At 45.3% G+C, this 14,812-nt stretch overlaps 1 protein-coding gene across 2 annotated transcripts in view; it reads right to left on the reverse strand.

Annotated features, from left to right (window-relative positions):
* Nucleotides 1–14,243, reverse strand: part of LOC148030234 (Ubiquitin-like superfamily protein) — a 78,447-nt gene extending 64,204 nt beyond the window's left edge. For both annotated transcript variants that reach the window (XM_087686504.1, XM_087686505.1), the window contains exon 1: nt 13,931–14,243. In XM_087686504.1, coding sequence (XP_087542630.1) covers nt 13,931–14,006 — 76 coding nt within the window. In that variant the 5' untranslated portion in view covers nt 14,007–14,243. The remainder of the gene's footprint in view (nt 1–13,930) is intronic.
* Between the last annotated feature and the right edge of the window lie 569 nt (nt 14,244–14,812).

Consider the following 14,812-nt stretch of genomic DNA (forward strand, 5'->3'; position numbering starts at 1 on the left):
TTCTTCCTTCTCGACCCAAAGAAGACCATTTGGATGGATCAAACTACTCCCTTTGGTCTTGCAAAGTGAAGTGTATCCGTGACACCTTTGATCTTTGGGCTTTTATCACTACCCCTATTCCCCGTTCTATGGAGGATCCCGCTTTTGGTTCATTTATGGATTGCAAAGCCCTTTGGGATAGGCTCAATTCTTGAGCCCCATCCTTTCTCTTTATAAGCCTTCAAGATTTTGTCATTGTCCATGTGTGCAAGTTAAAGACAATGACAAAAGTGTGAACAAAGCTTTCTTCCCTCTATGACCAGAACACATTTGCCCACCGTATCACCTTGGAGAAGAAACTTCGCATGCTCTCGATTGATGACTCTCCTTCTATGAAGGATCACATCAACAAAGTGGACAATATAAGGGATGAGCTCGGATCCCTTGGACGGATGATATCTTCAAAGGATATGGTCATGGTTCTTCTTAACCAACTACCATCTACAAAGAAGAGTGTGAAAGCGCCACTAGGGTTTGCACTGAGGAGACATAGAGTGTACAACCACAACAAAAGCACAACAAAACAAACAAAGACACAAAAAGCAAAACTCCAAAACTAAACACAAAACTCAAAGCCTAAATGCAAATCTCAAAACTCAAATTTCAAAACTCAAACACAAACAGAAGAAGGGAGAGAAAGAGCACAACTCTAAAGTGAATGAATGTTGTAAATGAATGTAAGAGTGTACAATGTCCCCAAGGGCAGAGCAGTGTGTCGGAGAGTGACGTCCACCAAATATGGATCCCAAGTCTGTGACCAGCAATCGGAGTGTAGGATGCAGAGGATGCAACAAATACGAGTGTGAAGAGGGCCTCAAGCACCAAATGGAGGTTGGATAGGTGAGGAAGAGGGCTAGCAATTGTTGCCAATGTGAAGAAGCTGTCGCCTGATGTGGAGGACGTCAAGCGCAAACTGTAGAAGTTGTTGCCTGATGAGGGAGATGGGCTGCCAGCTGTCACCTACACGCTGAAGGTGCAAACGCAGCAGAGGGAAGGTGTGGCAACAGTCGCTAGGACTGGACAGCCACGTGTGTGTGGACTGATGACTGAAATCTACACTCACAAGTAAGAAACCTACACAAAAGGGATTGAGACTGAATGGGGACAGTCTGTCTATTTATAGATGAGGATGGGCCCTCCCAAATTAGGGTTTCATTGAGCTCTCTCGAACTGCTCTCCATTTTAGGGTTTTCATTAAATTAAGCTTGTTTTGGGGCTGTTTAAGTGGCTAATCAGCACGGAATGCATTTCTTAGCTCAACACCATCTCCTAAGTACGATATCTTCTACACCAATCTTCTAACATTGAGAGTACATGAGACCCTTCTTTGGGAGGAGTAAGCCCTGCTTACCTTGGAGCATAACAAGCGTCTTAAAGAGATAGAAGCTAGTGGATCCAACTCTACTAAAGCTTTTGCTACAGGTATAGTGGCATTTCCAGTTGATTGGCCAATTTTGCAATATTTTGGCTATTTATAGCCATTCCCACTTTGGGACAGATCATCCTATTCACTCTTCTACAAGCACACACTCTGACTTTAGCATTCTCCTCCATCTCTAGCATGTGGTGCTAATTGCACACTTCACTTCTGCCTTCGGTGTTGTCATCATTTTCCAATCTGCAAGTGCACACTCTGACTTTAGCATTCTCCTCCATCTCTAGCACGTGGTGCCAATTGCACACTTCACCTCTGCCTTCGATGCTGCCATCATTTTCCAATCTGATCCAATGCCCTCACTAACACTTTGGGCTGAGTGCAAGAACTGATCGATCCATCATTATATTCAACATTCTTTCTAGATTCCATGCAAATTCCTCTTTTATTCTTGCTATCTTCTCTCTTCTCCTTTTCTCTCTATGTTCATGGTTCCTCTTTTATTGCACTCTCATAGAAATAAAGGGATATTTGATGGTGGAGTGGAGGATAATGATGTAGATGGATAAGGCCAACTTTAGGTCATCTAACAGTTGCTGTACAAGAGTTTACTTTGCAGACCCAAACATCATCAAGACCGGTTAGTTTCACATAGATGTCCTCAATGTTGCTTAGCATGAAGCATCGTTGAGATTACAAGGGAGGCTTTCATCTCAATATGGTGGCCATGGTGAGGCATTTGCAACTTTAGAGAGGGGTGACAAGAAGAAGTCAAAGGCCCAATGCTATCACTATGGTAAGAATGGACATTTACACAAGGACTATAAGGAGCTAGCAACTTTGAGGAGGAAGAAGAAGAAGAAGAAAGAGCAGGATACCGGCTCCTTCAACAGGTCATCCTCATCCTCTGCCAACTCCAATTCAGATCCTCCAACCGAGGCAAGGAAGGGATCATCTTCTTCAAAGATAAGAAAGGGGCTAGCAGCCCCTCTTGCTGCTTTCTAGTGCAAGTGATGCAGTCATCCCTCACAACTCTGCAGTGCCAAAGAGAGAATGAGAGGGTGGTGTGGTGGGGCCAATGGGCCTCATCTTGTTAACCTGCTTATTTTGGCATGTTAGTCTGTCATCTCCTGGTTGTGAGCTTCTATCAAAGTCTGACAGGAGACAAAGAAGCTCTATCAATTCATTCAGTATTTGTGTCTTTGCATTTCCTTCTTAGGTGGCAGGCAGCCCATTTTAGGTCATTTTCTGCAGGTCGGCCAGATTTAGGGCCAATCTGCTAGTTTTGGCTGGCCACCAACAAGTCGGCTAGATTTGGGGGGTGGGAGCTATATATAGCAGCCCCCCCAGTCACTCACATGCACTTTCTTCTGCAAATTTCAGCACTCTATCTCCCGTTCCTCTCCGACATTGGTGCTGCCATTCATTTCAGCCTAATCTGGTCCCCTCACTGACGCTCCGAGCTGCGTGCACAGACTGATCAGTCCACAATTGTATTCAGCATTCATTTCAGTCAATGCAATATTTCTTCTTTCATCTCTCTCTCTCTCTCTCTCTCTCTCTCTCTCTCTCTCTCTCTCTTTGTGTTCTTGTTTCTTCTTCCATTGAGCATTCTCACATGGTATCATCACCTACCTCGGAGCATGAAGGAGAGATGTCTTACAGAGGAGGACACCAGCCATCAACTCCCAACCTTCCACCATCAAACGCAGCTGAGACGGCCATATCCAAACACCCCACCTTGCATTTTGCTGAAGAGGCATCATCTAGAGGAGGCGACCACATCAAACATTGTGTTTGCTGCACACGGCATCCTCAAGAGGTGACGGCCTCATCTAGCATTGCATTTGGCTGTAGGCAGCATCTCTTGGGCCAAGGCGGCAGCATCTGTGGTGGTTGGCAACAGTTTTTGTGCAATCAGCACATTCTCTTTCTATCGTGTTGCCGATTGCTTGGTGATTGCAGATTCGGAAGATGTCTTACCAGTTCTCACGCTTTAATGACTTAGAGGAGGAGCTCCTTTCTCCGAACTCCTCTGAGTGAAGAGAATATCAAGAGTTTCGTGATCAACAATGGGAGTCGTCTCCTCGAACCCGTCCTTCTGTCCATATATCTCAAAGGGTTCCATCTACAGAGAAGGCTCCGTTGGAGAAGCCTCCATCGGATGTTCGTATGCCTTCTCTACTTCCCTCTATTTAGGTGTCTGTACTCCCTTCTTTATCCAAGGAAGACAAATTAGATGGTTCCAACTACTCATTATGGTCTTGTAAAGTGGAGTGTATCCTCGACACCTTCAACCTATGGGAGCTTGTTTCTTCACCGATTGCTGGTCTCAAGGACCCTAATGATGGGGTCTCCATGGACCGTGCAACCTTATGGGATCGGATCAACTCTCGAGCCCAATCCTTTCTCTTCATCATGAGTCTACAAGATTCTATTCTTGTACATGTTCACAAGTTGTAGACCGCGGCGGAAGTGTGGAAGAAGCTTGCGACTTTGTATCGGCACAAGACATTTGCCCACAAGATTTCCCTTGAGAAGAAATTGTGGATGCTCAATCTTGATGACTCTGTGAGAACAGAGGATCAAGGTACAGCAGAGATTCAGTAGACAGTGTGAGAGTGTGAGAGACAGAGTTGAAGCACGACACCCAAGAGAATAGACTAAATGAGTGTAATCTGAAAGTACAAAGTACAACCCTTAAACCTTAGGGTTGTAGGGGGGTGTTCACACCCGACACACACTAAGTGCCCAAATGTGTGTAACATAAGCACATAAGTACATACGATAATAAGACCATAAGTCTGGGGAAAAAAACCTCTCCTACTGAGAGTAAAAAGTGCCCCAGTGTCCTACTGATCACTGACACTCCCATATGAGCGTAGGCGTAAGTAAGGCGTGAGTAAAATACCCAACAAACCCCCCTGGAGTGAAGAGTGATCAAGAGTACAAGGATCATCCGCCACCAAAGGATATCAAATTTAAAGCATCGCGAAATGCTTCAAATTTGTCACGAGGAAGAGCTTTGGTGAAGATGTCTGCCACATTACTAGTGGTAGGACAATAGACAAGGCTGATATCACCTGCATGTAGCCTCTCTCTGACAAAGTGATAGTGAATCTCAATGTGTTTCGTGCGAGCATGAAACACTGGGTTCCGTGCCACTGCAATGGCACTCTGACTGTCAGTGAACAATGGAGTAGGCTCAGTAATAGATACATCCAAATCAGCTAGCAAGCGTCTAAGCCATACGCATTCAACTGTGGTAGTGAAAGCTGCCTTATATTCAGCTTCACATGACGATGTGGCAACAGTGGATTGTTTCTTGCTAAGCCAAGAAATGCAAGAAGTGCCAAGAAAGAAACAATTGCCACTAGTAGAGTGACGTGTATCATAATCACCAGCCCAATCAGAATCACTGTAAGCATGTAAATGCAGTGGTCCCCCCTTGGCATAAAGCAACCCAAGAGAACGAGTACCCTGCAAGTAGCGAAAAACACACTTGACAGCTTGCCAATGTGACATACGTGGCTGATGCATATACCTGCTCAAAGCTGAAACTGCAAACTGTATGTCCGGCCTAGTATTGCATAGATAGATAAGACATCCAACTGCAGGAGCATATGTATGTATATCAAACAAATCACTGTCATCATGTAATGACAGTTTCAGTCCAGGTTCCATGGGAGTACTAATTGGCTTGCAATCCTGTAACCCAAATTTCTCAAGAAGCTGCCCAATATACCTTGACTGTGATAACCCAATACCTCGAGCATTATGTATGAACTGGATGCCCAAGTAGTAATGCAAAACTCCCAAGTCAGACATGTCAAAAGTTTGCTGCAAATTTTGTTTGAATGCTGAAATCTGATCAGCATGTGTTCCAGTGAGCAAAAGGTCATCAACATAAAGACATAAAATCAGCATAGATCCCCCTTCTTTACATACGTAAAGGGTAGACTCAGATGAGCTGTTTAGAAACCCCTGACCAAGCAAGAAAGCATCTATCTTTTCATACCAAGCTCTAGGAGCTTATTTTAAACCATATAGTGCCTTTTTGAGCTTGCATACCAAATGTTCTGAGCCTTCAACTGCAAAACCAATGGGCTGTTGTACATAAACTTCCTCCTGAAGTTCCCCATGTAAAAATGCAGTCTTGATATCTAGCTGATGGACTGTCCAACCATAATGTGCAGCCAAAGCAATCATAGACCTGATGGTCGTCATACGGGAAGTAGGAGCAAATGTCTCCTCATAATCAATGCCCTTTTTCTGTGCGTAGCCTGTAGCTACCAGCCGTGCCTTGTATTTATCAATGGATCCATCTGCTTTTCTTTTCAATTTGTAGACCCATTTTGTTCCAATGGCTTTTTTCCCAAATGGCAAGGACACCAAATCCCAAGTTTGATTCTTAGTAATAGAATCTAATTCAGCTTGCATGGCTGCCATCCAATGCACACTGTGTTGTGCATCCTCATAACATTCAAGCTCTTCATTATCAAAAGTACTTGCTGCCATAATAAACTCCATAGTATGTGCTGAATCATGCAAACGAGTTTGCCTTCTAGTACGACCAGCCATGGGTGCATCCAAAGGACTATCTTGCATAGTCTGCAAATACCATCTAGGTAGCTGTCTAGCATCCTGGCTGTGTGCAAGCTCTTGCTGAATTTCTGTTTCAGCATGATGCTGAATATTCCGATCAGCCAATGGCTGAATTTCTGCACTTTCCATAGGAGCAGCTGGCTGAACATTAGGTTCATTTTGTGAACCTCCAGCTGAATCACCAAAAGTAATGGGCAGCAGCCCTTCAAAAACATCACAGGCAGCCTGATATGTGTCCAAACCAGCCAAGGATAATTCTGATTTTTCATCAAAAACAACATCCCTGCTGACAAAAACCTTCTTAGTAACGGGATCATAGAGTCTGTAGCCTTTGCTCTCATTGCTATATCCCATAAAAATGCACTTAACAGCCTTGTTGTCCAATTTTCTTCTAAGTACCTGTGGAATATGGGCATAGGCAAGACACCCAAAGGTACGAAAGTGACCAACAGAAGGTTTACGGCTGTTCCAAGCCTCAAATGGTGTGATGGTCTTCAAGGCTTTGGTAGGGCATCTGTTCAAAATATGGCAAGCACACATGACTGCTTCCATCCAAAAACTATGAGGCAAGCTCTTTGCCTTCAGCATACATCTGGCCATCTCCATGAGTAACCGATTTTTCCTCTCTGCTACCCCATTCTGCTGTGGAATATAAGCTGTAGTATACTGATGTACTATGCCCTTCTGCTGCAAAAAAGAATTCAGCATAGAGGACATGTATTCCCCCCCTCGGTCCGAACGGAGAGTCTTAATGTGGCATCCAGATTGATTTTCAACAAGTGCACTGAAAGCCAAAAATGCATCATACACTTCTGACTTCTTTTTCAAACAATAGACCCAGCAAAAACGTGTGAAGTCATCAATGAATGTCACAAAATAATAACAACCACCCAATGACATGGTCTGCATAGGCCCACAAACATCTGAATGCACCAACTGCAATCTGGTTGTTGCCCTGAAAGCAACATCACGAGGAAATGAGAACCGATGCATTTTCCCCAAAATGCATCCCTCGCATAAGTGCTCAGGAGGTCTCTCCAAGAGAGGTAAGCCATCCAGCATCTGAGTACGCTGTAAAAGCATCAAGCTGCCAAAGTTTACATGCCCTAAACGAGCATGCCATAACTCCGCCTGTATCATAGCAGGAGTAAGAGTGGATGTCAAGTATGTTGACTGATCTACTGAAAGAGCATCCAACTCATATAAACCATGACACAAAGATCCTGTCAAGACCAATGTCATGCATTCTTTTTCTCGAACCATGCAACGGTCATCATCAAAAGTGACCTGCATACCACAACGTGCCAAAGAAGAAATAGAAAGCAAATTCTTCTTTATTCCAGGCACAAACAAAGCATCCTGCAAGCGGAGAATAGAGCCATCAATGGCTGTGAGCTGAATCTCCCCAATACCACGAACAGGGTATGATGCATTATTGGCACACTACCGATTTCCCAACGGGAGGTGCACTAACTGAAGCAAACAAATCTCTGCGAGATGTGATATGTCTAGAAGCACCACTGTCAAAGAACCAAGTGTCAGCATCCTCTATAGAGCTAAGTGCTCTATTGGCCCAAGAGATGTCATAACTGCAAGTGTAAAAACAATAGTCCCTGTCCACAACAAAGGACGCGGACTCACTAGCAGTGGAAGGAGTAGTAGAAACAGACATTCCTGACTCCTTCTTCTTCTCTTTGGCAATGCGCTTTCTGCACTCAGTGATATAGTGGCCGGGCTTCTTACAATAATGACATTTTCCTTTCTTTGCTTGCGTCCCCCCTTGTGACTGATTCTACGATGTGCCCGAAGTGCCAGAACTCTGTGGAGCATTTTTCACCTTGCTGTTCTTGCCTTTCTGTCTTGCCACAAAAGCCTGCTCAGAGACTATAGCATCCACACCACTATTTTTCCGTGTTTGCTCCTCCTCTAGAAGCAAGCTAACCAGCTGAATAAAAGTAAGTGGGTGCTCAGTAATCCTCATGGTGAGGTTCAATGCAGTATGAAAAGACAAGTACGAAGGAGGTAAGGAATTCAAGGTGGTGGATATCAACTGTGCATCCGAAAAATACTCATCTACATTCATGAGCTGCTCCCTCAAGTCCTGAATCTTGTTTAAGTGATCCTGCATAGAATCACCTTCATGCATCTTCAGAGTTTCCAACTCTTTCTTCAAAAAAGAGATCCGAGTCTCATTCTTTCCTGCAAACATATGCTCCAAAGTCAACCATGCATCTCGTGAAGAAGATGCCGAACGGATATGAGGTATGATGGACCGCTGAACTGCCAGAGCAATCAACAACAAGGCCTGTGCATCACGGGTATCCCAAGCTTTTTGAGCTGCAGTTCTTGGAGGAAGTGGCTGAGGTGGAGCGAGCTGAGGTCCCCGTTGTCCACGTGCGCCTTGGGGAGGAGGAGTAACGAGAGCTACAACTCCCGGTCGAGTTTCCTCTCCACTGACATAATCCCATAAATTCTTGGCCACTAATACATTTTTCATCATGAATGACCAAAGGGAATAGTTGTTTCCGTCCAGTCTGTCCTCCTTGGATACATACGTAAAAACATCACCTCCCTGATTTGCCATGATGACAAATTTCCAAAGACAAAATGAGCAATGTCAAAGCAGTACGAACTGGAAATCTGCAAATTTCCAAAAATTGCAGCAAATATGTTTCTGCAATTAATGTGCAAGGGCGTACTTTGTCAGAAAACTGTCTTTTAATGCACGCTTCCCAAGGTGCAAACAGTGCACTGCAACACTGTTATGTCAAAATCCCCAAAAATTTTGCCAAAATTTCTGTCAAAAACAGTCTTTCTGTGACTGTATCAGCAGTCCAAATGCAACTGTCTTCCAAATACACAAAAGCCCCAAAATTTCTGACGATCCAGTCCAAAAATTTGCATGAAATTTATCCCTGCACTTGTTCTGTGCTTGCCGCGTGTGAACCTCCGCTTCCAGAACTGTGTTCTGGGCTGAAATTTAAAAAAAAATTGTTGAAAATTTTACCTGACGTGGTTGTCAGACGAGCAGGCTGCACGTGGTGGGCAAGACGTTGACTGGCGGGCGCAGGACAGTCGCGTGCAGTGTTCAGTCAGCGGCGCTTTAGACGGCTGAGCTGGTGGCGGGACTGGCGGGCCAGCGTAGAAGGCAGCGACTGACGTAACGTTTTTTTAAAAACGGCAGCAGACGGGCAGGCGGGCTGCACGTGGTCTGACGGGCGCCGTCTGACGAAGACTGTGCTGTTGAACAGCGCGCGAGCTGCTGACGTTACAAGGCGACTATAGGCAGCCGTTCTCAGGCACAGACAGCGTGACTGATGGGCTGCAAGATCCAGGCGGTGTCACAGCAAGACTGGTGGCTGACGTGGCGGGCTGCAGACGGACACTCGAGCAAAGGCCACGCACAGAGGAACAGCACCAGGGCGCGTGCAGGTACAGGTAGCGTCGGGACTGTTGGAGCTGCACGCTGACTGTTGGAGCTGCGCGCAGGGTAGAGGAGTCGTCTGGTGCTGTGCGCTGACGGGCTGACAGGCGCAGGCACGACTGGGCAGGTCTGGTGCTGGCGACTCGGGGGCAAAACTGGCGGGGACCCCTGGCTGCTGACTAAGGACCGCTCTGATACCAAATGTGAGAACAGAGGATCAAGGTACAGCAGAGATTCAGTAGACAGTGTGAGAGTGTGAGAGACAGAGTTGAAGCACGACACCCAAGAGAATAGACTAAATGAGTGTAATCTGAAAGTACAAAGTACAACCCTTAAACCTTAGGGTTGTAGGGAGGTGTTCACACCCGACACACACTAAGTGCCCAAATGTGTGTAACATAAGCACATAAGTACATACGATAATAAGACCATAAGTCTGGGGGAAAAAACCTCTCCTACCGAGAGTAAAAAGTGCCCCAGTGTCCTACTGATCACCGACACTCCCATATGAGCGTAGGCGTAAGTAAGGCGTGAGTAAAATACCCAATAGACTCGTCTTCCATGAAGGAGCACATCACGAAGATGGAGGATTTGAGACATGAGCGCGCCTCTCTTGGACGGACGATCTCTTCTAAGGATATGGCAATGATTCTCCTGACTCAACTAGCATCTCCTCAGTTCGATGTTTTCTACACCAACCTCATCATCTTGAGGACCCACAAGAAACTCTTATGGGAGGAGCTTTCACTACTTGTCTTGGAGCATGATGAGCGACTTAGAGAGGTGGGGGCTAGTGGTTCTGGCTCCACCAAGGCTTTTATTGCAAGTATAGGTGGCGGGAAGAAGCAGCAGCAAAAGGAGAAGCCCGAGGACAAGAAGGAAGAGGACATGAAGGATTTGAAGGAGAAGAAGCCCAAGTGCCCACACTATGGAAAGGGCACTCATCCCAAGGACAAGTGTTGGCAGAAGTACCCCCATTTGAAGCCCAAGGAGAAAGATTCCAAGGCGACCCCAACCACAACAAAGTTCGTCTTTGTGCATGTATTTGTCAAGGAGGATATAGCCCTTACTTCTACCACTCAAGAGAAGCCTTGGCTCGTGGATAGTGGCACTTCTTCTCATATGACCTTCAAGAAGGATTGGCTTCAAGACATCCATTCTAGAGGGGACACAGTCACCATTGGTGACAACTCTGTTGTTCTTGTTCGGGGCGTGGGAACTTTATCTTTATTCTCTGATAGACAGTCTTCTTCCGCTAGAGTTCTTTATGTGCCGGATTTGGACTTTAACCTATTGTCTGCTGTCCACAGTCTTACACGGCTAGGTATCCGAGTCATTTTTACCCAGGATGCACTTACCGTGGAGGATGCTTCTACAAGTGCAACTCTTTGGACAGGTACATAGGAGGGTAGACTATGTAAGCTCATAGCCTTAGCTGCGCAGTCTTCCCACGAGCTTGGGCTACTTTGGCATGCTCATTATGGGCATCTTCATCTTGATGCGATGCGGTGGGCTTCTCAGAAGAAAATAGTGGAGGGACTTCCCAATTTCCCTCCTCTTCACACTTTATGTCCTAGCTTCTTGAGGGGCAAGCAGCATAGGCAACCTCATCCACAAGTTGCCTCTAGGAGGACTTCTTCACCGCTGCAATTGGTGCATACTGATCTTTGCGGACCTATGGGCACGGCCTCCCTTGGAAAGGCCAAGTATTTGATGCTAATTGTTGACAACTTCAGTCATTATGTGTGGCCTTACTTTCTAGAGTACAAGAGCAAGGCATACTCCCGATACTACGAGTGGAAGGTATTTGTGGAGACACAAACTACTTTCAAAGTCCGTGGCATACGAGCAGATCATGGTGGTGAGTTTACTTCTCACCTCTTTTCTTAGTTTTGCAAGGACCACGGCATTCGGGTGGAGTATTCCCATTTGAATACACCATCAGAGAATGGTGTGGTGGAGTGTGCAAACCAGACCATGTTGGAGATGGCCCGTTCGATGCTTGAGCATAGGAGTCATCCTCATTTTCTCTGGGATGAGGCGGTGACTACAGTGGCTACTGTTGTGCATTCTCACACATCTATATAGGTATAAAGGTGCAAAGGATCTAAAGAGGGAATTCTCTTCTGCCTCAACTAAAGTTTGGCAGGTTTAAAATCCTAGAGGTAGGATTGATATCCATGTTTATGATGCATTGTCTCTTGACAAAGAGCAAGATTGGCTTCTAGTCCAAACTCACATAAGGGGACACTTTGGCAGTCTAGCCGAAGGCAGGGAATTCATCGTCACGTATGCTCAAAGGCATTGCTAACAGGATAGTTACATATGCTACTACAAGGTATTGTTAACAAACATAAACAGCTACTATGATTATTCTCTATTTTTAGGAGCTCATGCAATCAGCATCCACATTAGATTCTCTCTCAGACAACTTGGTGATGGGTTGGCAACTCACTACTCTCTTGTCTAGTCAATTATGGCAGTCTTCCATGGCACCTCATCATTTATCTCGTCGATACCTCTTCACCCATGCCTTGCCTTGCAAGACTTAAATACGTGGAGGACATTATGTTTTCACCCCTTGATGTCATTAAAATCCATTTAAAATAGATGAAAAGAAAAGAAAATTTTCAAGACCTTTTAAATAGGGCTGTTTGAAAGAAGATATCCACTCCCTAGTAGTCTCCGTTTCTTGGGCAACCCACAAGCACCCTTAGACTAATGCCTTGGCTACTTTGGGGGTGGAACCTTTCGGATATTAAAAAGAAGATAGAGACCAACTTTCACTCCATCTTGGGCACGATCCTTTTAGGCCTAAGAGAGGGTGTTGAGCCATTAAATTTAGGGCTTTAATTAACCCATCATTGAGTCCCTTGAAACCATCTCCAAAAGCATATTAATGCTTAATTATTATTAAATGGCTTATTTCTGACAATAGAACAAGTGCACCCCAAAATCCTCTATAAATTAAAGCCTAAGTGAGGGCATCCCTTATCCCGTACTCCATCATTCCGGCGAGCTATTATCAGCCCTCTCCACGACCATTGCCCTCTATACCCCTCTCCTAGTGGATACCTTAGTTTGTTCTGCTCCCCCAAGGGCTGCCTCAGCTGTCGGGGCATTCCTACAGCCTACCAACCTCATTTGGGGGGCTTCCTTCATGTCTTTGACATCAAAAAGAAATCATCACCCAGCTGTCCTCCATCAGTCCCCAGCCAACAAGCAATGAGTTTCAGCACCCCTGCCAGGCTGTGTTTTCATCTTCTAATTTGCTGCCACCTGTCTAAGGCCATTCAGCAGCTGTCACCTTCATTTGCAGCTGTGTTTGCTACTGTTCCAGGCTGCCCGGCATTCTCACATACTCCTCCAACTGCTGCCTATAGTTTCCAACCTTGTGTTTGTTGAGAAGCATTTCTACGTTTTGCATTTAGGATTTGCAACCCCAAAAAAGGCAGACATGCGAGGTGGCCACTTTAGCATATTAGTTAGCCAGTTCTAAGGCTTTGCAGCTGTTGGAGCTTTTCCATCTGCAGGTCAGCCATATGTTGCACCTGCTGGCTATATGTAGCTTCTCCATCTCATCCACACATGCAAGGGCTGACTCTTTGCTGCCTTGTATTGCATTCATACAGAGTGTTATTTTTCCATCTTCATTTGCGTTTCTTCTCCTCTGCTGGAGGCAAATTAGGGACTCGTTTACCTCTATGTATTAGGGTTTACAAGGTAATTTGTCAAAGCACTGATTGAGATTTCCCAAAATGCTATTATAGCCAGTTGTCACCAACAAATACAAGCCTATAACAACAGATCCCTTGTCTTACTAGATACACATTGATTGTGTCATTCATGCTAGTGCCACGTGAAAAACTTTCATGTACACGTGTCATCATCATGTTTGTTGTCCCCATTTCGTGCAATATGAACCGTTTGGGACTTGGAGATTCAAAACGAGATTAAGAAATCCTATTGCTTGCTGATAGATTTTACAACGGGGAAGCACTAAAGATCCCTTATAAAGCTATAAATATTTACTTCTTTAATTGTTGCCTGTAATTCTCTTGAGATGTTGCCCATTGGGAGCTAACATCAACTCTTATGCTTGCTTCGGTTGCCTTTACATAAACTAGTTGCACTAACCTTGGAGAGGGATTATCTTCAAAGGGAGCGTAGACACGAATTTGCCTACAGGAAAGTAGTCCTGTACCCTTCCTTCCAATCTCTTCACAAGGGGGAAATTGGGTTTTTCTAGAGGTCTTCAAAGATAAAGATTCACACGGATGCCCTTCAAATTCTAGCATTACCAAAGTGACACGCTGAGACGTTCGTACAGATTTTCCTGGCCGGACATAGTTCTCACTTGAAAAAAATTGAAAATTTTTCTCCTGTTCTGCGTTTCTTAGTTTTCTCATTGCAGGAGACCTTAGTTAATTAATCCTCTCTCTCTCTCTCTCTCTCTCTCTCTCTCTCTCTCTCTCTCTCTGTTTTACCGTCTGAAGGAGGCCGACAGACCCTCTTGTAGGAGAACAAGGGCTCGAGCTCGTCGTCGTCGTCATCGACCTGCATTTTTGCGACGCCTTCAGCAATCTGGGGATAATGGCGAGGCGAAAAGGCAATCAGCAAGCAGCACTTAGAAGCCTAGATTTCTTCGCGACCTCGACAACATCCATAGCTGGTGTTTTCTTGTGCCCAAACTCGCATTGACTGTCTAGCTTCCGCCACCAAAGAAGCGAAATTTAAACAATCACACGGACAAAAACGTACGCTATATCAGCGGAATACCCCCTTCTCCTTAGAACGGGTACTCTCTAATCGACTCTATTTGACTTCCAAAAGTTTTATCTATACACTCCCGAGTCCCGACTGCCCACGTGACAGATGGTTAAGAGCTGGGTCGCATGGACGGTGGGGGGAGTTGGACGCCACTCCCCCTCCTACCAAGCCTCAGTTGCACAAGGGAGTTGCAGGGTGAATGAGGGGGAACTTAGCCCCACAATCACCTTGCAAGGTCTGGTTGGGAAGCTACTTCCTCGGTGAGTGCTAGCAAGGTTAGCCAAATCTTGGCCTATGATTGGAGTGTCAATACTTTTCGACCCACACCTACGTGTCTGCATAAGCAACAAATCCAATCACTTACTCGTTTTTTTCAAAATGACGAGCAATTTGACATCACAATTATTTTTCTCTCCCTTTCATTTCCTTCCCCCTCCACATTGTGGGGCAACCTTAGGATGACTAGAGGCCATTTGCACTAGTCGCCCTGGGGCGACTCTGCTCTAAGGCATCTCATGAGCATCTTGATGAAATCACGACGCTTTTCAATGAAAAGGAACTATGACGAAGACTGAAACATCATTAGTTTATTTAATAAA

Source organism: Lygodium microphyllum, chromosome 10 (assembly GCF_053477565.2).
Source record: "Lygodium microphyllum isolate KBCC chromosome 10, Lygodium_microphyllum_v1.1.10, whole genome shotgun sequence".
NCBI classification, from domain to species: domain Eukaryota; kingdom Viridiplantae; phylum Streptophyta; class Polypodiopsida; order Schizaeales; family Lygodiaceae; genus Lygodium; species Lygodium microphyllum.